The sequence below is a fragment of the Urocitellus parryii genome, chromosome 7 (assembly GCF_045843805.1).
Source record: "Urocitellus parryii isolate mUroPar1 chromosome 7, mUroPar1.hap1, whole genome shotgun sequence".
Classification (NCBI taxonomy): Eukaryota; Metazoa; Chordata; class Mammalia; order Rodentia; family Sciuridae; genus Urocitellus; species Urocitellus parryii.
Genome location: NC_135537.1, coordinates 36,084,148 through 36,110,950, shown reverse-complemented (window position 1 = coordinate 36,110,950; position 26,803 = coordinate 36,084,148). Strand labels below are relative to the sequence as shown.

General features: G+C 36.7%; 1 protein-coding gene across 1 annotated transcript; it reads right to left on the bottom strand.

Moving 5' to 3' along the window:
• Nucleotides 1-25,304, bottom strand: Ankrd46 (ankyrin repeat domain 46). The gene is made up of 5 exons (XM_026383717.2): nucleotides 25,214-25,304; nucleotides 8,687-8,788; nucleotides 6,609-6,943; nucleotides 5,314-5,472; nucleotides 1-1,969 (listed from the first exon to the last, which is right to left on the bottom strand). The coding sequence occupies exons 3-5, from the start codon at nucleotides 6,917-6,919 to the stop codon at nucleotides 1,753-1,755; spliced, it is 687 nt and encodes a 228-aa protein (XP_026239502.1). The 5' UTR covers nucleotides 6,920-6,943; nucleotides 8,687-8,788; nucleotides 25,214-25,304; the 3' UTR covers nucleotides 1-1,752.
• Nucleotides 25,305-26,803: the final 1,499 nt, after the last annotated feature.

Below are 26,803 nucleotides of genomic sequence, written 5' to 3'. Positions count from 1 at the left end.
AAAGCGGACTGTGACTAAGGATTTATAAATATTTTATTGATGGTTTTACTTAATGCTGAATGCAGACAACACAAAGAAATCGGCACTGAAAAGGAAACATTAATCTTTAAAAAGTGTAATATATTTACATATATTGACCAGTTTTGTATATGTTTAGGTTTACAAACAAATGTAAAACTAATTCCAAAGCTTTCATTCTGAATATACTTTGGTTCTTTTTTTTTCTTTTTTTGCTATACCAAGTATGATTAACTTTGTTTGTATCTAACCTAAAAGCAAGACTCTGCAAGCTGATCCTGAAACAAACAGTAAAGCAGGAATTTTAAAACAGCTCTTTAAGGGAGGATAAAGCCATATGAAAGAAAAAAGCCTCAATAACAGATATATAAATACAAAGGAGGAAATACCAAGAAGGGAAAAGAATCACAGAAGTACCAATTCTACAGTAACTGTAATTTCTGGTTCTAGCAACAATTCAACTAGCAGTAGCTTAGATGCTGTTGTTCTAGAAAATAAAGCCATTAATTCTTTCACTACAATTTTCAGACTTCACTCAATGGACAATTATTAAGCATTCAGATTCTTTAGTAATAACCTAAGAAGTGATTTATACATACAGAAACATTAACAAAAGAGGCCTTCAAACACACTGCTGAAAGCTGCAATATAGTCTGGGGGCCAGATATCAATGTACATGATGTTAGCAGTCAGAAAGAGTTGATGACACTCAGCACAGTATGGCTCAGGGCTGTTAACTGAGGAGTACTCCACCCATTCCTGCCGTAGGAGAATTACTGACGTGGATGGGACTGCGACAAAAAGTCTGACAGGCCTCTAAATAGGACTCCACATTAAATAATTATGATACAACTGTGACAACACAGCTAGCTTATAGAACTGACGTTTTCAATGAAATAGCACTACAGAATTCTAGTGACAATTAAATATGAGAATTATTTTCCCCTGCTAACTATTCAGTAGAAAAAGAGTTTGCTGACTGCATTTTTGATGAACAGGATACCTCTAATATATACACCAGAGGAAATTAGAAAGTGAGCAACATGAACTCCTTAAGTTGATTTTTTCAGATACTAACAAGCAAAGTAGTTTATAATAAACCAGAATCACCATAAAGCAAAGATTAAATCAATCAGTTTTGAAGGAAATATAGTTCCTCTCAAAAGTTTTGTTTGGTTTGTGACTAGACTTCAAAATATTGAGATAAACCAAACAGATTCTAACAATATTAATTTGCTATACAAGATTTTTCAAATGTACTCTAAGTTGAAAGGTTCTGCCCTCTCCCCAGAGAAAGTAAATAAAAAGAAAAAAGGGGCTCTCGCAAAAATAAGCAAAACTAAAAACACCACCTAAACCATTCATAAAAAGAATAACTTTTTTCTTTTTGGACACTTCAGTTGGTCCAAGATCAGGGTTTCTATCCAAAGGACTTCCTACCCTCTTCCCTTAGCTTCTATTCTCTAGTCATTTCCATGTTTTTATCAAACAGGCTATGAGTAGATTTTCTTAAGAAGTCAGGTTGAGTGAGAGGTAGCATTAGGATGCCCTATACTTGACTATAGTATGAAGTTCAAATGAACACATTATTCTTCTAAAAGAATTACAATAAGTAAAAATGCATAAAAAGAAATGTTCAGCTCTCGCTGCCTTGCACTAAGAAAAATTTTCAGAAACTGAGAATCAATGTTGGGAGCCAAGAAATAATCATTTGCCTCATCTCCTTGAGCTCCTTTAATGCACCAGTTCAGGCTGGTTTTCCACAAAGGGTAGCACTCCGCTCACATAGTAGGCAATGCCAAGAGACAGTAAAGCAATGACAAAGATCAGGAGCAGGACCCTCCAGAAGCCCAGATCCTCTACGAACTCCTGCCACGTGGTTCGAAAGCTGGAAAGGACTCCTTCACCTTGCTGTAGGTTGGGATTGAGGAGAGAATGGCTTTCCATGGCACTGTGGAAAGATAAAGAAAGACACATTTCACCCATTTCAAAAACATAAATCAGTAAATCATGTTAATTACAAAAGGCCAAACTTATAATACCAAAGTTACAAGGAAAAAACTGACTTATGTATATGCTGTCACTCACCTCCCTGATCATTCCCATATCCACAGGTATCTGGACAGTTTACCCTGAACTATAAATTGAGAAACTGCAGCGATTATTACTTGGTTTAGAATCTAGCAGAATCAAATTAAAAATCCTAATCATATGTCCCAAGAGGAAGTCTTGACATAGTCAAATGAGTTGTTTTCATCAAGATATAAACACACTTAATATTTAGAAGATTCAGAATGAAAACTCCTAACTTGAAATTTTATGTGAATGAAAATAAGCATTTACATATAAGTGTGTGAATGTAAATGTTGAATGAGAATTTTAATTAATTTTAGTTCAATAATCTGATCAATGAAGGAATTACTTCTTCAAATGTAATTTTGTAACAATGGAAGCTTATTTCTCAGTCTGATGTACATGTGGACTGGTCCAGTCTTTAGGAATTCTTAATAGTTTCTTCCTAGTGGTTTTGGCCTTGTCTTATAAAATAATATTGAATAAAGTAGTGCAAACACTATCAAAACACTGATTCTGATATTTAAAACACTGTCATTGAGAAATATGGCCAGAGAGAAAACAGAATGTCTACTTTGGTATTTGAAGGAAGCACTATTATGAACTGAAAGCTTTATGAGATCAGCACCCATAGTTCTGTCACAACATGCAGGCCCTATAACATGGTATCATTTAGATTAAAGCCATAAAGATGAGAATCTTAGGCATGCACTCTCTATTGGTTATAAAAGCTCATTACTATCCTTCCTATACCCTTTCTCTTCACATTCCTCCAACTATCTAGGCACAGAATAATGAAAACAACAAAACAATGTCTTTAGAGTCTTATTTACCATGAACTATGAAAATATACAAAACTGGCAGTTTTTTTTAATGCTACAACATTATTTTACTTCTTGGCACTGTTAACGAAAGGTCCTTTAACCTTTATTGGTATTAGGGCTTCTCTAGTCACAGCCAGATGCCTTCCTCATGGGCCAGTCTGTTCAACATCCAAACTCTTTTCATATTAAAAATGCTTGCTCTCAGCCAGGCACAGTGATACACTCCTGTAATTTCAGCAATCAAGGAAGCTGAAAAAGGAGGATTGCAAATTCAAGGCCAACCTCGGCTGGCAATTTATTGAGATCCTGTCTCAAAATAAAAAATAAATAAATTTTAAAAATAAATAAAAGGGATGGGGAAGTGGCTTAATGGGATAGCACCCATGAGTTCAAACCCCAGTACTGGGAGGGTTGGGGGGAAGCAGCTTCATCTCTAAATAAGAGAAGACATTTTCAGTAGGGATCTACAATAATATGAGAATTGTATATAGATGTTTATACTGTGTATAGATGTTCATAGCAGCATTATTCATAATATCCCAGACATGGAAACCAGACATGGATCTACAATAATATGGGAACATTAGAACAAGCAAGTTTCAAAGATTAGAACATTGAGAAGACCTGAACAAGTGTTAACCATAAGCAGATCAAGTTCAGGACAGGTTTAGTTTGACCTATGTGAAGTTTTTTGACTGTCTGAGCTGACATGCTTTCATACTCAAAGAGTAAGATATCAAATGAGAATTCAGTGAGCACTCTCTAGGAGATCAGGAAGCTCAGCCAAAATCAGATTTTCCTTTTGGTACTAGGTATTGAACCCAGGGGCACTTAACCACTCAGCCATATCCTCAATATATTTTTTTATATTGAGGCAGAGTTTTGCTAAGTTGCTTAGGGCCTCACTAAGTTGCTGAGGCTAGCTTTGAACTTGTGATCCTCTTGCCTCAGCCTCCCAAGTGACTGGTATTATAGGCATGCACCTCCATGACCAGCCCAATCAGATTTTTTTAAGGTCTCAAAAATACACCAAGTAAAAACACATTCTTGGACATTTTTCATACTAAAGAAGCTTAAAATAATGTAATATTATTTTAGAAAGGTGAAGATAAATTTCAAATTATCTTGAAGGAACATGACCTTTAACAAAGAATAGTTAACATTGCTAAAGTGCTTACGACACTGACTGTTGACCCAGATTGTATAAGTGAGAGAAAAGGGCTTGCAAATGCATCTTTAACTTCATTTATCTAAAATTTGTCAGTTTTTGATGGTAACACGAAGAGCATGAGAACTTTAAGAGGTAAACTCTTAAATTGCTTTAGGATAATAAAAAAATGAGTAAAAGTATCTAAACAAAGTAGACCTAAGCTTGAAAGTGGCATTTTTAATGGTCCCCCGTAGTATACCAGCCAGCACAGAAAGGAGGAGGAAGGCAATCATGGGTGCAAAGAAATCAGATGAAGGAAGTTTGATGATGAAAAACATTTCATTTAGAACCTACAGATACCTGATCCCAATGGTCTAAGTGACTGGTGTCACACTAAAGTGAAGTCCTGGTCAATCAGATGTTAAGTGAACAGCTGATGTGGGCTCTTTTGTTCCATTTGTATTCTACAGAAAAATTTGGGAACAAACAGTAGTAAACTCATCACCCTTCTCACCCCACTGTATAATGTAGAGGCCAAAACTCCAGGGTGATCCACCAAACTGAATGCTACTAAAAACTAGGCCAGGCCTACTGACTTCCCTTGTTGAGCCAGTGAGGCTGCACAAAAGATAATTTGCCATCTTTTCAAAACTTCCTGAACCGTGTTCTCTGCTGCCTCCAGATGAAAAGTGATGAGATATTTAGGACATCAGTCACCACATCTTAGCTTCAATTACTTAGAGAAACCCAACTTTTATTAGTTCTAACTCCTGTGAAAGCCACTTTCAATGACTGAATTGTACGTGTGTTCAGTCTTATCTATTTTCCCTCTTCTTATTTCTCAATTCTACTTCCCCACCCTTGAAACTATCTTTTTGATCTTTCTAATATTGTCCAAGTTCTCAGTCTTATCTTTCTCTTCCTTTTTTGAAATTTGATTCTTTTTGTCATCTGTACTTAAAATTCTCAAATTCCTGTTTCCTTCTGTCAGATTCAGATTTTAACTATCTCTTCTCCCTTGTACTGCTAATATAGCAGGTAGCTGGCTGAACATTATGTGCATGGAGCATGAAAGTACTTTCTGTTAAAAGCTTCTCAATTGTAATCTGAATACGTAAAGACCTATATAGAGTTCAAAGATAAGTAAAAACCCTACACTTGAGAGCAAAGAAATCAAATTCACTGAGGTCCTACAAAAATATCCAGGTACTTAGTGACTTGCCCCTTAAACAATTATATCTCAAGTACCTTTCACTCTCAGCTGTCTGCATGGTCTCCAGTTTTGAGTGGGTTCCTCTGTTAAATCCTTTTACTTCCTGTTCTTCCAAAGATTCCAGCAATCGGATGACATCTTTATTCACTCCCCTGCGCTTTGCCAGAACTAAAGGAGTAGCACCTTGATGATTGCTAAGAAAATTCATAAAAATAAAGATATATAAGCAGTTATATTATCCTGTTAGTTCTTACTTGTTTAGATCTCAGTGAAGAAATGGGATCAATTAACTCAAAATAAACTTTGTAGCACAGCCAGTGTCAGAAGCTGATGCTTGAATCAACCTACTTTCTTCCTTCCAGGGAAAAGGAAAAGGAGAATCCACAAGCAAAAGAATGGGTAAATGACAGTAAATAAAAAGAGAACATCTCAGAGATTAATGGGACAGTCTAGTTCTAGACTCACTGTTATTAGACATATTTTATTTTTAAAATCTTAAAAGAATTATTTAAAAAGCTACTTTTGTTCACTCAGCTATTTAACAGTAGTGCCAAGACAGAACCCTAATCACACTGCATCCTACAGTTAATTCCCACCACATTCTGTCCTGCAGTAACAGAATTATTTATTGTCTTGTTCAGGTTCAGGAGCATTGCAGCATCAATAAACCAGGGCAGCAAGTAACTGTCACTTAAACCTCAAACTAAGTTTTAAAGGTGGCCTGACATCTTTCTCATTCAAGAAACAGGCTATTACTAAATCAAATAAAAACCCATTATTTCACCAAACTTCCTCAGTCCAAAGACCCTGAGCCCCAGAGAGATTATGAAGTTGGTATATTATGTGACAGAAGGCAAATGAACTTTGGAGTCAGGAACTAAGTTCACATTCCAGCTCTGTCCCTCATAGCTGTGTGATCTCTTCTCAACTCCTTCATGTAAAAAATGAAGAGAACAAATTACTTTAAAAGCTACTGGTTCTGAGGATGAAATGAATTGCAACGTAAGCAACACAGTCTAGCTCACAATAGATTACCTTCTTTCCTTCTTTCCCCGTCTTTAGTTCTTTCCTTCTTTCCCCATCTTAACTATACAATTAATTAGTAGAAACTAGCCACAATTTTCATTATTATACTGCTTCAGCATAAATCTAGAAGTTAGTCTTTGTTCTCTCACTTGCCTAACAAGATCTCACTGTCTTCAATGCTTTCCTGAACCTGTCATTACAACTGATCAATGAGGAAACAAAATCAAGACTCTTGAGATTAGACCACTGGTTTAAAGACTAATGATAAAAAATTACTAGACTTCAAAAACTACAAAGAACTTACCATATATCAATTTTGAGTCCATTGGAAACTAAGAATTGGATGGTATCCACATGGCCACAGAGATGAAGAGCTGTGTTTCCTTGGTAATCTGTGGCTAGAAGGTCAGCACCAAATTTATGCAACAGCTGGCAGATGTCTACATTCCCTCGGGCTGCTGCAAGGTGAAGGCCTGTCCTGCCCCTGCTGTCACGGATATTTGGGTCAAAGCCACTTTCCAGAAGCCGTTTAGAATAGTTAAAGTCTCCATCAATACAGGCTTGTAGCAAGGGCACATTAGTTTGAGAAGAATCATTTACAAAAACGTAGGACATTGTTCTAATGTGAACAGGATATGCCTGTAATAAAATATGAGGTGAGTGAGATTTGATGAAGCCAAACTGAATCAAGACAATGAAGTCAACCATGAAAGTACTATTTCTTACCCTCTTGGCCGCTTGCCTATAATAAAATTTCTTTACTGAACAGAAAAAACAATAAGAAAGTTATCAATTGTATTTTATTTTTCATTAAAATATACCATTTTCTTCACATTTGTTAGATCAAAATTATAATTAAATAACTATGAAGCTCTGTTTTGCTTTTTACCATGTAAATAATTCACTTTCATATATTTGCTTTTCCTTGTATTTGTGATATTTTATATGGTAAACAAAATTACCTGAATAAAAAAAATTAACTTAATTGGCACTCAATAAGGACTTGTTAGAATGTTGTTATTTATAGCACAAATTTCAAGTTTTCATAGAAGAGAAAAGTTAAAGAAAATAACAAACTGAATTTAAAAACTGGAAATATCATGAAATCAACACAGATTCACATACATTTTGACATTATCAACCCCATTGTGTTGTGTTGTGTGGTCATCTCAATACATGATTTCGCTAAACTCCCACTATCTGAAGACAAGAGAAATGAGAAAAAGTAGGCCTTCCTGGGAATGTAGAGGTGGGACAACAGCAGCAATCCCAACTGTACCCACTGTAACATCTCTCTCTTTCTCTCTTCCCCTTGGTGCACTGAAGAAAAAGTTCAAGCCTGTCAAAGAAAATTTTAATAGGAAACTAAAAACAAACCAAATCAAGATGATATAAAAGCTGAGAAGAATGCATTTACAGAGATTTCTTTCTTACTCTAAGGTTACAAAAGCTTGGGCACAAATGGGCACAGTTTGCATTTCTCAGGAGAAGTCTTTCTTTCTGGAACACTAAGGGAACTAACTGGATGCTAGCCCAATCTCATCTTGTGTCTAAGCTCCAAGGCATTCAGGAAAGCAGGACTGGCTGTGGATTCTGGTGGGACTGTTGGCCCACCCTCGTTTTAGTCTGTTTCTGCAGCAGAGCCACCATCCGTCCAGGTCTGGGCTAACTTTACACTGAACTCTGCTGCTGCTGTGGGTTCTCTGGGGGAAAGAGAGGCAGTAACATAGACTGAGGCCCTGCTCTGATCCAGGCATCAACTCAAGGCTTTTTAATGAACTTTACCTAAATTTCCCAAACATTCCATGGTAAGGCTTATTATTCTTAAATTTCAGTGAGAGTCACTGTAGAATTTTAAGTCATTAAAATTTTTAAGAAATAGTATCACCTTCTGCCATTCAGAAAATGACTTGGATAGCAGCATGGAGGGGCTGGATTAAAGAGGAAAATACTAAAGGTAGGGAGATCAATGAATAGGTTAATGTAGCAATCTAGGCAAGAAATGATGAGAGTCTGACCTAAGATAGCAGCAGGAAGGAGGGGACATCCTGGAGAACAGATGACTCAGTTGATATGACTGAGTGGATGTGATGAGAGTGCACCTGGTCAAGATGATTCCAAATAAGGGGAGAAAGTGCTTATGATCAAGAATTATAGAGGTCAAGATGAAATAAACTTCAGATTATAATACTAAATAATGATTTTTTTAAAAAATTAACTCCATGAAAAGAATTTACTCAATAAAATAGGAACCTGTTTTGGAGGGTAATCTCCCCATTTTCCCCTATAGTATTTACTGGTTTGGATAATAAAAATAGGTTTTCACAAACTTTTGAAAAAAATATAACACCATATATCAAGTGCTTTTTGATAAGTACTTACGCCAGGTATAAGATCAGATCTTTTCTCCAGTGGCCACTCAACAGTTTCTCTGAATTCTTAAGCAGGTTCAACAAAAATATTCAGTAATGTGCCAGCAAGGATCTACATACAATAAAAAAAAAATTTTAAGTTATAGCTAAGATGTGGCATGAGAAAGAATGTGCTGTCTATTCCACACCGACAGACCCAGTGGGGCCTGTGGGCATTCTCCAGAAAACCTGCATGTGGCAGCAGCTCTTCAGGCTAGTGAAGTAACTGACCAGGAATAAAGCAGTGAAAAGCAAGAAAGGAAGGGCTTAATGTGGAGCTGCCATGTTGCCCACAAACAAGAAAGCATGAAAGAAGAAAAATGAAAATATGTGCCATCAGCAGAGAACAAACTAGGTTCCAAAAATATACTCGCGGTCATTTTTTTTTTTTTTTTTTTTTGGTACCAGGGATTGAACCCAGGGGCACTCAACCACTGATCCACACCCCCAGCCCTATTTTTTTTTTTTTTTGTATTTTATTTAGAGACAGGGTCTCACTGAGTTGCTTAGCACCTTGTTGGCTGCTGAAGCTAGCTTTGAATTCATGATCCTCCTGGGTCAGCCTCCCAAGCCACTTGGATTACAGGCCTGCACCACTGCACCTGGCTCACAAATGTACTCGCAATCATTTTTTGGAATTCAGAATGCATACCTTTTTACATTATAAATGGAGGCTGGCTCCCAAATCATACCACAAAAGCACTATTTTACTTCTTTAAACTCTTTTTGAGGTGCTGGGAATTGAACCCACAGCCTTACACCTGGTAGGCAAGTACTCTACCACTGAGCCACATTTCCAATCCTTAAAAAAGCTTTTTTGTACAAGAGATTGAACCCAGGGGTGCTTACCACTGAGCCACATCACCAGCCCTTTTTTATTTTTATCAGAGACAGGGTCTCACTGAGTTGCTTAGGGCCTCAATAAGTTGCTGAGGCTAGGTTGGAACTCACGATCCTCCTGCCTCAGCCTCCTAAGTTGCTGTGATTACAGGCATGCACTACAATACTTGGCTTACAAAAGCATTTTTTAGAAATAAAATACTATTTATGAGAGTGTGGAGGAACAGTGAAAACAGCCAAGAGGATACAGTTAAGAAAAAAATACTTTTATATGGGTGTGGTGGCACTTGCTTTCACAGGTGGGGAAAGGGGGGAGAGATATAAGACATGGTCTGACTCTCCTCAAAGAGATTACCCTTAGGAGCGTACAACATAGAGGAAGTTTTCCTGTTGGTTGGAGGCTGTCAGGAGCTTGACCACTTCACCTAGAATACGAGTGGAGCTGAAATTCCTAGGTTCGAACCCCAGCTCAGCTACTTACCAGCTGTATGACTCCAGCACTCAATATGCAAGTTATTCTCCTCACAGGCTGAGCACAATACTCTGCTATACTGAAGAAAGCTTGCCTAGAACCTCAATCCTTTAGTATCAGGGCAGCTTCTAGGATTGAGGAGATATCTAGATATCCAGATAACTCCTCCACCCCACCTCCCCACAAGAGTGAACTGGTTCCTGGCAGGGGAAAATCACCAGGCCTGGTGCATGAAGAGTTCATAGTAAAAGTGGCTATGCCCCAGAAGTATGCTGGTTGTTCACCAGGCCCCAGCATCCTAAGGGACAGGGCCTATAAGGGAAGGTGTTTGCAGACTGGTTCAGAGGCAGACACACTGGGATTGTAAAACAGAACTGGGGGTCAGGTGTTGGACAACTGGTGCAACCTGACAATTTAAACTCATGCTCTGTGCAACTGCCCGATGGCCTTCATTAAATCAATCATCCTTTCAGATGAGGTGGCCACCTAGAACTAAACAAGTGCTCCTAATGCCAAACAGCTCTTGTCTGAATCTAAATAAACCAACGAGAGGTTTAGGTGGGAGCCCGAGTCAATGACTTGATAGAAAGTTCTATCTAATATTCTTTTTCTTTTATTACTCAAACTTTAGACCCACAATCTTAGGCCAATTATTAAAACTTTAAGATTATATTCTATTTTTAAAAAATAACTTAGCCTTTATTTTATTTGTTTTTATGTGGTATTGAAAATTGAACCCAGGGCCTCACTCATGCTAGGCAAGTGCTTTACCACTGAGCTACAACCCCAGTCCTAAGATCAAATTCTTGATGGTTAGGATCTAACGGAGAGAAGATATTCTATTTAAATATATACTGTACTTTAAAGTGGTCTTCTATATCTACTATACATAATGTATTGATTTATTTTTCATTTTGAAAAGTCACTGAGAAAGATAAGATTAAGTGCTACATTCCTTGGTCCCAATGAACAAACTGCATTATCCTCATATAGCATTTTTTTTTCTTCTTCTTCTTCTTCTTAAAGGGTCTAGCTAAGCTGTTTAGGGTCTTGCTAATTTGCTGAGGCTAGTTTTGAACTTGTCTTCCTCCTGCTTCAGCCTTCCAAGTCATTGGGATTACAGGTGTGTGCTACTGCTCCCAGCTCCTATATAGCAATTTTAATCAGAGATCAAAGCATCAGACACTTCATTAAAATGCAAGGAAAAAATGGCACAGCTGGAGAGACCTTATCAGATCTTACTGCCTACGTTTTCTAATGTCAAAGAAAAGGACTAAAACTGAGAAAATGAATCATATATATTAAATGGAGCATCAAAATCTGCATTTTCTATACCTGAATGGGTTATTTTCATCCTTTTAAAAGGATTCTGTTGTGTCAAAGTATACAATAACCACAAAGAACCTTGAAACAAGAATCATTTCAGATGAAGTCATTAAATCCTAACCACTAGTACTTTAGAATGACTGTTCTTGAAACCTAAGCTCCAGGGTATGGATATAGCTCAGTGATACAGATAGAATGCTTGTGTGCCTGAGGCCCTGGGTTCAATCCTCAGCACTACAAAATAAACAAACAGCAGCAAACAAAACCTTCTAAAAAGCAAAACAAACAAACACTAAGTTCTGCACATTCTCACAGATGTTAGGTAAGAAAAAAAAAAGTTATAGTTCATCTTAAACTAAAGATAGATTTAAAAAGACTGGGAAATAAAGTCCTATTAATTGTATGGCCAGGATTCCAATTCCTTGAGTCTTCTGTCCTAAATAAAGATAAACTATGAAAATATTTACTTTGGGTTCTTGAAAAAGAAAAGGGACATCCTCTTTCTGAAAGTGTAGTAACAAGTAAATTAAAAAGAGGAATTGAGACTATATCCTTTTAGGATATCCTAGTACTCTGAAAAAACATTAGAGGAAAGACATTTTTTAAGTAGAATCTTCTAAATTATATTTTCAAAGTACAAAAATAATAAACATTCAAAAAAAGCAATTTTGAGATAGAGCTGAATCCACCACTAACAGATATACTTTTTACTTTATACCTAAATTTGTAAAGAGTTTACACTTTGTGGTATATGTAACATTTTAGTCTACTTTGGCTGTGTCTAAAATTCCCATTATTGTGATTTTTTTCAACAAGATATCAATTACTCCATAATTAAAATTTCATTAACCAGTAAAGAAGAAAATTAATTTGAAATGTGTGAATACTTTTTATAATAGGGGGTTCATTATGTAATAGGCAGTTCATTATGTAAACATAAACTTAAAAGTTCATATACTAATTAAAACTAGGTTATTCAGGTATTACTTAATAGATGTTGTTAGGAAATTAAGCTTAATAAAAAGAAAAAGAATATGTTTTTTGTCTGATATTAGTTGTTATAATATTTTTGACACCTATTAAACTATTATACTGCAGATACTAAGTGTTTTTCCTATGATAATTAATTTAACCCTTTCAGAAACCTTATAAGGTTAAGTACTAAAATTATCCTCATTGCATGAGTGAAAACACCAAGTTATTAAGTTTGTTTTGTAAGATTCTTCTTTACATAATGAATTAGCTTAGCAAACTTTTCTACCAAAGATTACGTAAAGGTAAATACTAGTCTAGCATATACATTCCAAATTAACTCCCTATAACCATTTCATTCAAAGTGAACTTCTTTCTAAACCATAGTAAAATACTATCCAGAGATGTTTCTTCCTTTATAGGAAACAGCCTAGCACACATATTCTTTTGTAATCATCTCATACAAAGTAAGCTTTTTAAAGTGTGTAAAAAAACAATAACATATTTGGAAATCTCTTCCACATGCAGGAAATAACTCATTTTTCTCAAGTATTTAATGGTTGACATAAAAAGAAAAGCCTTACCTAAATTCTTCTTTCTCCCAGAAAAATCAAAAAACACCAACCAAGGATTTCTGATGTATTTCTGTATAAATATTTGTTACTATTTTGTTTGAATTATTAAAGTTTAGTTATAATTCAACTTTTAGAAATCATGTTATCTTAAAATAAATAAATTGCTCACAAAATTAATACTGCTTTAAAAAAAAAAAACCAGGGATTAAACCAAGGGGTGTTTTAACCATTAAATCACTTCCCCAACCCTTTTTTATGTGTTATTAGAGATAGGGTCTCACTGAGTTGCTGAGGTTAGGTCTGAACTCGTGATCCTCCTGCCTCAGCCTCCTGAGTTGGCTGGAATTACAGACATGTGTCACCATGCCTGGCTGATATTTTGTTTTACTCTAATACTTTTCAGTATTTTGCAGAATCTTTATTATATAATTTTGCCACATTTAAAATTCTTAGCAAGGGATCTCCTCCCTAGGAAGTTTCAGTTTATTTATTTTGAGTACTGGGGAATGAACCCAGGGTGCTCTAGTACGAGCTACATCCCCAGCTCCTTTTTTATTTATTTATTTTTTTGAGACAGGATCTTGCTAAGCTTTTGAGGCTGGCCTCAAACTTCCTATCCTCCTGCCTCAGACTCCCAAATTGCTGGGATTACAAGTGTGTGCCACCACACCTGGTGAAGTTTCTAGTTTATAATCTGTAACCATATAATGAAAAATTAAATAAGCATTGGAAGATCAATTGGAAGTTTTTTTCTATACATGTATTACTTCTGTAATAAAGTTAATTAATTTTTTAAAAATGACATTTTTTTTTCTATAAACAGTAGTACTTTATTCAAATGGCTTAATGGTGCCACCTTGTGGCCTACCTACTTTTTGAGTTCAGCTTTAGCATCTGGTAAATTGAAAAACAAAAGGAACACTTTTGGGCAACCCCTAACCCCTATCTAGTCCCCTTGTATCCTACATAACCTTTGTCTCTTTTTCTTCTCACTTGAATAAATCCTCTTTTACACTAAAAAAAAAAAAAAAGGAGCACCTTTGAAAGTTTTCCTCATTTCATTTCAGTTACTTATCATAAGCATCACTGATTATAAACTTGTGAAAATTCAGAATTGGGATAAAGTTAAATTTTTCTTTTAGAAAACATTTACCAAGAAAATTTATAGGATAAGTGATTCCAGCTATTCTAAAATCCAAACCTCATTAAAGTCACCTTAGCAGACTAATGTATATATAAAGTACTAATTAATGACATTTTAATTCATTTATTCAGTGTTTCAAAATATAGGAACTACAATTTTTACAAAATTTTCCTTATTTTCTAAATATCTCACAAAATTTAAACCAGTTGGAAGGCACAAGATTGTGTTCTTGGAAGAAACTTAACTATTTCCTTGAGATATTGTAGAGCTGGAAGGGTCATCCAGGGTCATCCAACCTAATCTCTTCATTTTACTAATAAGGATACTCAGAATCAGAGAGCTGCAACTTCACAGGCTACTGTACTCATTACCCATCACCCCCAAGGTTCTAATCCTATACATGATTCACGTAGGAATATAAAGTATATTGCCTTCAATATGATAGTTTATTTTTCACAATTCTATTGTAATTTGTCCCCTTCTACACTCTAAATTTGTGCTAGGTGGGTGCTAGCATCCTTCATGCAAAGTATGCATTCTAGCGACAAGAGGATAGACAAGGGCCTTCCTCCCTGGATTAGACCACCCCACAGAGGATTTCTGAGGTGTGGACTAAAGCTACACACATCACTCTAGTCTACTACATTTATGGCACAGGTAGAACCTTAAAATTCAGGAATTCCTTATATGCCCTTATTGAACCTACATTATACCTCAACTTCTAGTGGCCCTTGTAAGTAAGTAGGACATACAATAAAAACAACAACTAGAGAGTAGACTAAGAAACCAACTTAGCCAAATGACCAAAGTGGTATGTAGAGGAGCAAAAGCTATGTGATGGAGATAAGCTAGGCTTTTCAACAAATGATGCTAGAGTTAATGGACATTTGTGGTATAAGAAAACATACTTGGTCTTTGTTCCTGATTGTAGTCACAGAGCTAAAATCATTAGAATTTCTTTAGAAAAGTGTCTCCTGCTGTTTGTAAGAAGCCCTTTCAACTACACTTGACTTTGTGCTAATGAGCTATTTCATTAGCACAACCTTACCCTATCTATCTCCTGATTTGTAGCCTTTATAACATTAAAAAAATACATAAAATGATCAAAATTTGACAGAAAAATTCACTACATAGGGAGAAATTTCCTCTTTCTGCCCACTGGATATAATAAGCTTTAAAGATGAGACCCTTGCAGGAAGAAATAAATGGCTGATAAGGAAGAGAGCTTAGGAGTGCCTGACACCTTAAAGGGAGCCTTTGGTTCTTTTTTTGCTTTTGGCTAGGAGTAACCTACTGGGGAGGCATCTTTTGATGCCCAGTAAAAAAAAGTAGAAACTCTATGCTTATAGATGGCCCTAGGTTCAAGAAAGAAAAATAGATTACCCTCACCTAGGTTTCCTAGCCCAGATTATGAGGACGATAGGCAGAAGTTATATTTTTTGGCTAAAGTTTTCCTTAAGCTGTCACTTAGGAATCTAAGCAAGAAGTGGGAAACACCAATATTCTAATGCAGAACTGACTCACTCAGCAGTTCCAATAGCTTCAGCAGAATAATGATTTTGAGTGGAAGAGCAATGAATGACAACAGTTTTCTTCTTGATTGAGACTTGGTGTCTCCACTAAAATGGCAGATCTATGAGTTGGCTTTGTTTACATCTAGTACTCAGAGAGTTCTGAGAAATCTTTCAGAAATGGGAACAGACAATAATAAAACCCTATACCAGTTTCTCATGGAACTATTTTTAGACAGCTCAGAGACCCATCAGGCCATTGTGCCAATGTGGAGAAGGAAAGAGTAGTCAGTGACTAAGGATCTCAAGTTTTAATAGCTACATGGCTCTTCTAGACTTGCTGTATTCCAGGCATGACTATTAAATAAATAGTTTTTGGGGGGATTTTGTACACTGTCAATTAAAATAGCTTGCTAGTTTTAGCAAATACAAGCCTCATTTTCCTTCTAGCTCTACTCAATTTCTCAAAACTACTTAAAATTTTGTCATTTGCTCTTTGACAAATACCAAGGAGACTGGAAATAATACATTAAAAATAAAAGTTCTATATGGCCTGAGGTTAGGAGCATGATAAACTATAAAACTTGAGAATTATTTTTAAGAAACTTTAAATGATTGCTACTCTGAGTTTTTGTTCTGGTACTAAAGAGAAATGCATTAAGAATTATGATAGGCAAGCTGTTCTTTAAAATGCTATCAAAAGATCATGACTTCATAGTCTTCAAACAATAAACAGAAAAATAAGTTTCTTATTTTAAAAAAAATAGAACAAATCTACTTCCAAAATTCACAAGTTTTTGATTTGGGGAAATGATCTATAGTATGAAATGTTTAGTCTCTTAAATTGCAGAAAGTATACGAACAGACACAGCTGGGTATGATGGAGCATGCCTGAAATCCCAATGACTCAGAAGGCTGAAGCAGGAGGATTGCAAGTTTGATACCAATCTCAGCAACTTAGCAAGGGCCTAAGCAACTTAGCAAGACCCTATCTCAAAATAAAAATGGGTCAGGGATGTGGCTTAGTGGTTAAGCACCCCTGGCTTTGTGACAAGGAAATAAACAAAAAAAGCAGACACAGAAATAAGAACGAATTAAATACAAATTTAAGTTCAAGTTAAAATACACAATACCTTTATTTTTATGCAGTGCTGTGGATCAAACCTCACATGTGCTAGTCAAGCGCTCTACCACTGAGCTACAACCCCAGCCCTCAAGTTAAAAATTTACCACTGATGTTTTAGCATATCTCCTGTAGCAATACTAACACAAATGTATCTAAAATTGTTGAGAGCCACAGCCAAAGGGGCCCCAGCAAACTTCCAGCTGCCAGCAAACTTCCAGCTGCCAGCTGATGATTGGCTCACAGCGGCCTCAGCAACATCTAGCTGATTGGCTCCTCTGCGGTGATGCTCATTGGGCTGTTTCCCTGCCTTTCAGACCACGGAGCTGCTCATTGGGGGACTTCTTTGGCTCCACCCATGCAACCCAGCCAATCGGCCTCAAGAGCAGGAGGATTGTGGGAGGTAGAGAGGCTTGTGGAAGCCGGTGGTGGCAGTTGGGCTCTGAGGGTTTTTTCCTGAGGAGCTGTTTTGTTTGGCGTTTGTAGTTCTAAAAATAAAGTTAGTTTCTTTTGACAAGTGGCTCCTGAATTGTGCCCAGCCAGACTGCGGCATAAAATATTATCTATCATCTAATACCATGTCAACTTACATACAACTTCTATCTTCTTTAGCCCAAATTTTAGTTTTTAATTAGCTTATTTAATGATTTTAGGTATGTAATTTATCCACATAAAATAACAAACCCAAGAGTTCCTCAAACTTCTTAACCTAAAATACCTTTATCACTACTTCACTTCAGTTGCCCTTACTTGGATTTTGCACATATGGAAGTTAGTTCCACCACCCAGACCTTGACCCACAACTCCATCAGGATCGTCCATCTTTTCTACTCCCTTACACTATGAATTTTTCATTTGTTTCTCAATCTCTCCTTTAGCCCCTTTCTGGCCACCCCAAGCAGGAAGAAATCTGCCTGTGCAACCAACTCTAACTCTATTCAGCCAGCTTCTAAGGCAGATCACTGAAACTGTTCAATATGAAGGCTTTCAGATTGGTTTCTTTCACTTAGGAACATGCATTTAAGAGCCAGTACATGACTATAACCCTAGCTACTCTGAACAGGTTGATTCAATCTGAGGCCTGCCTGAGGAACACAGCAAGACACCACCCCCTGCCACCTACCAAAAAAGAGAAAAAAGGAAAGAAAAGAATACGAATGCATTTAAGTTTATTCTATTTCTTTCATAGCTTGACAGTTCATTCCTCCATAGTGCTGAATATTACACTGTCTGAATGTGCCACAGTTTACTCATTCAACTACTGAATGGCATCTTGGTTGCTTCCAACTGTTGGCAATTTTGAAAAAAAAAGCTACTGTAAACACCATGGGCAGGTTTTTGTGTGGACCTATGTTTTCAACTCCTCTGCAAACAAAGATGGTTTTATTTCCTTTCCAATCTGTATAGCTTTTATGTCCTTATCCTTTTGTACTGCTTCATCTATGATTTCCAATACGGTGTTGAAAGGCCCAGTGGTAAGAGAGAACATCTTTGCCTTGTTCTTGATCTTAATGGAAATGCTTCAAGTTTCTCACTGTTAAGTATGATGTTAGCTGTTTTGTCTATATGCTTTATCAAATTGAAGTTTCCCTTTATTCCAAGTTTACTGACAGATTCGGTTTTTATCATAAACAAATATTGGATTTTGTTAAATGCTTTTTTTGGCATCTACTTGATCATGTGATTTCTTCTTCTTTATTGATGTAATGAATTACATAGACTTTCAAATGTTGAAACTACCCTAGGGGACCTGGGATAAACCCCATTTGGTGGTGGTATATAACTTTTATATTGTTGAATTTAACTTGCTAATATTTTGTTAAAGATTTTTGTGAGTGCTTCCGGTCTGTAATTATTTTTTTTCTTGCAATGTCTTTGGTTTTGGTTTAGGATAATACTACACTAACAAAATGAATTAAGAATACCTTAGCCTCCATAATTTGTAAGAGAGAGCTGGTATAACTTTTTCTTTAAATATCTGGTAGAATTCATCATCCTGGTGCTGTTTTAGAAGAAGGTTAGTTTTTATTCAATTTCTTTGAAAAATACAGGTTTATTCAAATAGTCTATTTCTTCTTGTTTGAATTTTGATCATTATATCTTTTAAGCAACTGGCTCATTTTATCTAAGCTATCAACTTTGTGGGTATAGAGTTCATTTCTTTTATTATCCTTTTAATGTCTATGGGATCTGTAGTGATGCCCTTTCATTCCTAATGTCAGTAATTTGTGTTCTTTCTTGGTTTATTGATATTTAAAAAAAAAACACACAAACAGCATTTGGTTTGACTGATAAGTAATTTCCTATTTTTAATTTCACTGATTGTTCTAATTCTTATTTATTTATTTTCCTCTTAATTTGGATTTTATTCTTCTTCTTCTAGCTTCCTAAGGTAGGAATTTAGATGATTTTACATCTTCTTTTCTCATACATGTGTTCAATGCTATAAATTTCCCTCTAAGCACTGCTTTTGCTGTATCCCACAGATTTTGATGTTTTCATTTTCCTTTAATTAGTAATATTAATTTCTCTAGAAATTTCTTCAAGCCATGTGTTATTAATCTCCAAGTATTTTGAGTATTTTCCAGCTATCTTTGTTATTGGTATTTAATTTAATTGCTTTGTGCTCTGAAAGTAGATACTATATTACTTCTGGTTTTTCACATTTGTTAAAGTGTGTTTTATGGCTATGAATGTGGCCTATCTTGGTGAATGTTTCACATCCTTGAGAAGAATGTGCATTCTGCCATTTTGGATGCAGCAGTCTAAGATGTCAATTATACCCAGTTGATTAATGGTGTTGCTGAGTTCAAATATGTCCTTAATGGCTTTCTGTCTGCTGGACCTGTCCATTTCTGATAGAAGTGTGTTAAAGTCTCTGACTAGAATAACAGATTCATCTATTTAGCCTTCCAGTCATACCAGTTTTTGGCTCATGTACTTCGATGCTATTTCTGGGCACATACACCTTAAGGATATTACATTTTCTTGAAGAATTGTTCCCCTTTATCATTATTCAATGACTTTCTTAAACTCTGATAGCTTTCCTTGCTCTGACTGAAATTATCATAGCCACTCTTGCTTTTTAAAAACTTAGTTTTAGTATGATCCCTTTCTCTATCCACTTACTTTTAATCTACATGTCATCAGATTTAAAACGTCTTTATTACAGACAACATATAGCTGGATTTTGTTTGTTTTTTGATCGACACATAATGTTTATGCATATTTATGAGGGACAACGTACAATGTGATTTTGACTCATGTATACATTAGAAAGGTATCTTGCTTTTTTGATCCAATTTTTTAATTGATACATTTATGCCACTGATATATAAAATGACTATTGATATAGCTTGGTTAATATATTAGACAACATATATATTCATTACTATTTTCTACTCATTGACTTTATTCTTTGTTCCTATTTTTATCTTTCATTCTTTTTTTGCCTTTTGTGGTTTTAATTGAGAATTTTATATTTTTCCATTTTTCTCTCTTAGCATATTGGGGATTTAAAAAAACCTTTTGGGAGCATATTTTTATAAGATCTCACTGTATTAACTGGAAGCAATATAATGATACTGTAATTTCACATTGTCTGATTCCTTCAAAACTTAAAATATTCTCTCTCTTCTTTGAGATCTCTTTGACTAATTCCTTTTTTTTTTTCCCTTTTCTTTTTCTTTTTTTTTTTGTAGCAGAGTTTGAACTGAAGGGTGCTTAACCAATGAGCCACATCCCCAGCCATTTTTATTTTGAGACAGGGTCTCACTAGATTGCTTAAAGCCCTCCTAAATTGCTGAGGCTGGCTTTGAACCTGTGACCCCTCCCTCAGTCTCCTCCCAAGTCACTGGGATTACAGGCATGAGCCACCACACCTAGCAACATTGATTCTTTATTTTACAGAAACTGAAATCTTATTGATGAGTTTTCGCTTTTGTGTCAAAGAAAAATTCTCAATTTGTCATCTCTTAATTTCATCAGGGTTATGTCAATCAATTTCAATACTGTCAATTTCACACTTTACTTGGAAACTCTGAACTTAGAATTATTTTGTAATAAAACATTTGATATGTATTAGTATTTGCAAAAATTATTTTTAAATAAACTACTGCTTTTATTTTTATAACTGGCTTTTAAAATACAATTTTAAAAATATGTCCACAATTCTTTGATATACCTCTGTTCAGTAGGTAGAACTTTATTCTGCTTCCTGTCTATATGGGCCAGATTTATTAACTCACATCTAACAAACAGAATATGGTGAAAGGGGCTTCCAGGACTAGGTCACACTGTAGCTCTTGTGTATCACTAGCTCTGAATAAGGCACTGTAGCTCTTGTGTATCACTAGCTCTGAATAAGGCAAGATACCATGTTATATGACACTTAAGTAGTACTTCAAAGGAGACCATGTTGTGAGGCACTGAGTCCTCTTGCCTTAGCAAGGAATTGAAGGTTCATTTTGTCTTGGTTTTGAAAACTATACATTATTACGATTATTAGCAGTAGAACAGCTATTTTATTTCCATCAATCATTGATAAAATAATCCAAGTCTAGCTACTAAGTAGCTGAAGTTAGAAGTAAAAATGAATAATAAATGAATATAATGCTTTCAAATAATTTATAAAAGATTCACAGCTAACTTCTCCCCAAAGATTTGTCCAAACTTGCAATCCCCAATTCCTTTTCTCCTATTTGCTCTTGAAACAACACCAATCAGGTTTTCTCCCTCTTACTCTTGAAAGTACTCTGCAAGGTCGCCAATGACCTTCATATTGCCAATGGCAATAGTTATCTTCTAGTCTTCACTTCATCAGACTTGACAAATCAGCAGAAGGCAATACTGTTGATCACTTCCTCCTTGATAAACTCTATAACTTTGGCCTTCAGCACTCCACACTCACCTTCTTTTCCACCTACCTTCAAAAGCTTCTTCCTGGTCTTCTCTGAACTTGACTTCTTTTTCTTTGTTTTTGGTACTGAAGATTTAAACCCAGGGTCACTTAACCATACTCAGCCACATCCCCAGCCCTTTTTATATTTTATTTGGAGACAGGGTCTCACTGAGATGCTCAGGGCCTTGCTAAATTACTGAGGCTGGCTCTGAACTCTCAATACTTCTGCCTCAACTGCCTGAGCCGCTGGTATTACAGGCGTGCACCATCACATCTGGCTCCTCTGAACTTCTTAATCCTGCCCATTTGTGAACACAGAAAGTTCCCCAGCTCAATCCTCATTTCCTCAGATTATATCTCAATTTCTCAGTCTCAAACGCAGTCTTTCTACTGATGTGCAAATTTCTACTCCCATTTAAACCTTGCCTTTGAATTCTAGTCTCTCATCACCCATTTGAATAGGCATCTTAAACCTAACTAAATTAAACTGATTCCTGCTTCATCCACCTGCAGATACCTCTCCACCTTTGGTCTTTTTATCTCAGTATATAGCCACTGCATCCTTTCAATAGCTCAGGACAAAGGCCATGTCATGCTTCAGTCTTTCATTCTCTCTTTCCAGTCAATCCATTATCAATCCTGTCAATCCTCCTGGAATATGACTGCTTCTTACTATATAGTCCTCCTTTATCCATGGTTGCTTTCCATGGCTTCAGTTACCCAGGGTCAACTGTGGTCTGAAATATCAAATGAAAAATTCCATAAATAATTCTTAAGTTTTAAATTGTGCACCATTCTATGTAGTAATGAAATCTCAAGCTCTCCAATTCTGTTCCCAATGGAACATAAAGCATCTTTTTGTTCAGTGTATCATCTTTGTATATGCTACCAGCCCTTTAGTCAGTTAGTAGCTTTCTCAGTTATCAGATCAACTGTTGCAGTATCAGTGTTGTATATGCTTATATTCAAGTAACCCCTATATAGTAGTCTACATCACTATGCCTATGTCATTCACCTTGCTTCATCTCATCACACAGGCATTGTGTCACAAGAAGGGTGAGTATAGTATATCAGAAATTTTGAGAGAGACCACATTCACAAAACTTTTATTATAGTGTAATGTTATAATTCTTATTTTATTATTGTTTTTAAATCTCTTACTAATGCCTAATTTATAAAGTAAATTTTTATCATAGGTATGTATGTATAGGAAAACACAGCAAACTATATGTGGGATTTGGTCCCATCCAAGGTTTCAAGCATCCACTAGAGGTATTGAAACATATTCTTCACAAATAAGAAGTAACTATGGTACCTCTATTACTACCACCTGGTCTAGGACACTACCATTACTTATATTATAGCACCACCTCCTGACTGGTCTCTGTTTCCAGGCTAGCTCTTTCAGTTGATTCTGAACATAGCTGCCACAGTGATACTTTAAAAACATTGTCAGATCCCCTTCATTCCTCTGTTCAGATCCCTGTTACCACCTCCCTCCTCATTGGAAGTCAAAGTCAAAGTCAAAGTCTTTACCAGGAACCATTAGGTTTCTGACCTCATCCTCCTCTCTCCCTCCCATGCCCATCCCCACTATCCATCTGTTCAAACCCAATGGGCTCCTTGCTGGGCCTCCAATAAAGCTGGCAGATTCTGGGCTTTTGTACTCACTTGATATGCTCTTCCTCTGATGGATCATGGTTATTCCACACTCCTTCACTTCGCTCAGGAGCCTTCTCTAAGGCACTAATCCTTATTTTAAAACACATCTGCTCCTTCCATGGCACTTCCTATCCCTCTTAACTACTTTTTCTTCTTAGCAACTGTTACCACCTAACTGGATATATTTTAATTCTTAATTTGTTTATCATCCCTGCCTTATTCTGGTATAATATTAGCTCTGTGTGCAAAAGAAATTTGTTTTGTCACTCTTAAACTTTAGAATGGCATCTAGCCATGAAAGGTAATCTGTATACATTTGCTGTTGAATGTTGAATGAATATTGAATACACAAACTCAAATCCTGAGAAGGCTAACAGACTTGGATGCTATAATATCCAACCTCTTTCCACAATGGGAAATACAATTTCCAGTCTAACAATGATAGGAACTGTGAAAATCCTTTATCTTCCATATTAACTAATGCAATTTGCTCTAAGTAAAACAGTGAAAGTCTATTTTTTTTAATTTCACAGCCTCTCTCCAATATGCTTTGTAGAGCCTGTTAAATATTAACTTACTATTATATCAAAAAATCTTTAATTTCTTTCTGATACTGCTAACATAATATTGTGAAAGCTATGTGAAATCATCAAAACTGATATAGAAACAGAAGTAATGAAGCATGTTAACAACCAAACAGGTCTCTCTCTATTTCAAATCAGATTGTACTGAAGTAGTGAGGACCACAATCCAATATTAACTTCATTATCACTATAATCCTTGGTGAGCAAACATTTTTCTCACTAAACTCCTTTTAAATAAAAAGTAGTTGGTTCAGGACTCTTGCTTATAGTCACACATATTAAGTCTGAGAGAAATCAGTTTGAGCTACAAATCAAATTAGTAAATAAAAAATTACAGGGAATTACCATGTTTGGACCAATAACAGAAGCAGACAATAGAATAAGGGAGATGAAGCTCAAATTCTGCTCATCCTTTGCCAGTTGCCTGACCTCCCACAAGTTAATTTTGACTGTGCTTCAGCTTCCTTATCTGCAAGTTGGAAAAGGTATCTTATAACATTGTGCAAGTATTCAATAAAATCAGTAGTATTTAAAACACTTGGCACAACAGTGACACAAAATAAGCACTGAAGATAGCTACTATTGTAATATAAAGAAAATCATCCCCACACCACTGATAAAACAGCTCTTTAAACCAAGAATCTCCTAGGCAACTACTGTTCCCTGAAGAATGAAAAGTGTTACAATTCAGTGGCACACGTTTACCTTATGTTTGGCAGCCAATTCTGAACACAGTGGAACGTTCTAAAGAATAAATGCCTTTTTCTCAAGGCAGCTGGACAATCTGGAGAGAAAATGATCTGCTTCTTAGCACTGCATATTAATTCGGAGTGGAGGTCTGTGATCACCTGAGGCCTATGTGGAAAGTGTGCAAATCCTGTCTTATCACGGGCACTCCAGGGCCACATGCCATTCTGGACAGTGCACTCACATCTCCACAGCTTCCATTTACCGACTCCTCATTACTTTCCGTGCTGATGAAAGCACTGTGGGTGTCCTAGACCCGGGCAGGCTTCCGCACAGACTCCCGCTGAACCCCGCGGAGCGCGTCCCCACCGCCCCAGGTCTCCCCATCGCGGCCGCGGGTGCACAGGACACCCTCCCCGGACAAGCACAACCATGGTCCGCAAAAGCAAGCATGAACCCTCGTGGACCTTTCCCCGGCCTTAACCGACAGCACAGCCCGCGAGGAAGCCCCCTCGGACCCGCGACGGCCCCCTCGGCCTGGCTCCCCGCGGCCACCGGGCAAGGTTCGGGGAGCCCAGCGCCTTCGCTTCTCATGGCCCACGACCAGGTCTCAGGCCCGGCTCTGCGGGCCTGATTCAGGGCTGGCATGGGGATATCAGGGATTCCCGCCCAGGTACAGCCTCGGGCCCCTGGCCCAGTTACCTGTGAGACAAGCAGCGGCGACAGCGACAGCAGCACCTCCCAGCTGGCAGCAGAGGAGTTCGTCTACTGAGACAGACAGAGTGCTCGCCGGGCCAGAGCGGCCTAGCTGCACTGCTGCCGGCGCGCCCCCTGCAGGTGGGAGGTCTGCGCAGCGGCTCTGCCTGCTCCGAAATAAGGGAAGATCATCAACAGAGAAGATCAACAGAAGAAGATCAACAGAGGTTTATCCAGTTGGAGCCTGGGAGCATTTTCCACTTTTTACCTCCTTTTCTAAGTATATGTTCTACCCCCTTGATTAAATGTAGGTTTCAAAGGCAAGGGCCGTTTTATTAGGTGTTATAAGCATCAATAAATAGTTGCTGGCTACTAGGCAAATCTTGCACAGAACCCAAATAGCAATAGCCAACTAATGGCTAATAGTTCTTATTCTAAAATAGAACCCAGATTTATTTTTCAAAAACAGATTGAATGTTCACACCTCACTTTATAGTAGTCCTTGACTTTTTGCAACATGTCTACAGCCAAAACTAAAAGTGTGGTGGGAAGTTCATGACCCAAACATTCTTTCATGCAAAACTTTCTTCTTCTTTTTAGTTGACTAACTTGGTCCTACATCCAAAGACTTCCCCTCCACAGTAACGGTGCCTCATCTGAATTCCAGCACCACTCACTCAACCAAGCCACCCTCTAAGATGTCTCAGGTCCATCCATTCAAGGACCATCTAGTCAGTCTGATAGTTCTTGGCACAGTCATGTAAATGTTCAGGATTTCTATCAAATTTGAGGAGATCATGATCAAATTTTTTCATATAAAAATTATAAGATCTCTAATCGAGGAGAGGAGGGAAAATAATGGGAGGGATGAAGGAAAGGAAAAGGTGGGATGGGATTAAAATCAAATTCCTTGCATGTAGTATTTTGTCAGAATGAACCCAAATGCTATGCATAATTGTAATGCTCTAATAAAATTTTTAAAAAGAATTATAAGATATCAGGGCCATTATAAGACCTCACATTTTCTTGTGTGGTGCCTAGTCATAAATATTACTCTTTGAATTAATGACACATTAATCAATTTGCCATTGATGTCCTCCTGGTGGTCATGTATTGAGTTTATATCTTCACTGATGTTAATAAATTGTGTCAAATCAGCAAGTAATTTAAGCCTTTCTACAATATATTCATACAATTACCTCATCTTCATTAACTGGTATGTCAAATAATCTAAGAGGTTATTCATTACTTTATTACAAATTTATCTCTTCCTCTTCATGAATTACTGCTTTGATTCGATTTTTTTTAAATTTAGGGACTCTGAAGATAGCTTTTCCCCTCTAATGAGATTAAAGAAATGAACTGCCAGCAACACATATACTGTGGCTTCTTCATGTCACTGCACCTGGGGACTATGACATAACAGGTACTAGGAGTGTTCTTGGAAGTTACTCTTCATTCCAGTAATAACTTAATGCCACATGGAAGTGACCATGAACCACAAGAATATATCCTGCTAAATATAAAACAAGTATTCCTAACCACTTTTAGTGGGAGCCCCCAAAATACCTGTAACCACCTAGTGCTGCTCATCTA

Bases quoted from the DNA above. Each gene is read 5' to 3' on its own strand.
- Ankrd46 (XM_026383717.2), bottom strand. From the start codon at position 6,919: ATGTCCTACGTTTTTGTAAATGATTCTTCTCAAACTAATGTGCCCTTG. The intron at 5,473-6,608 runs GTAAGTTCTTTG...GAATTTTCTTAG, and splicing joins GGACTCAAAATTGATATATG to CAATCATCAAGGTGCTACTC. The intron at 1,970-5,313 runs GTACTTGAGATA...ATCTTTCCACAG, and splicing joins CAGACAGCTGAGAGTGAAAG to TGCCATGGAAAGCCATTCTC.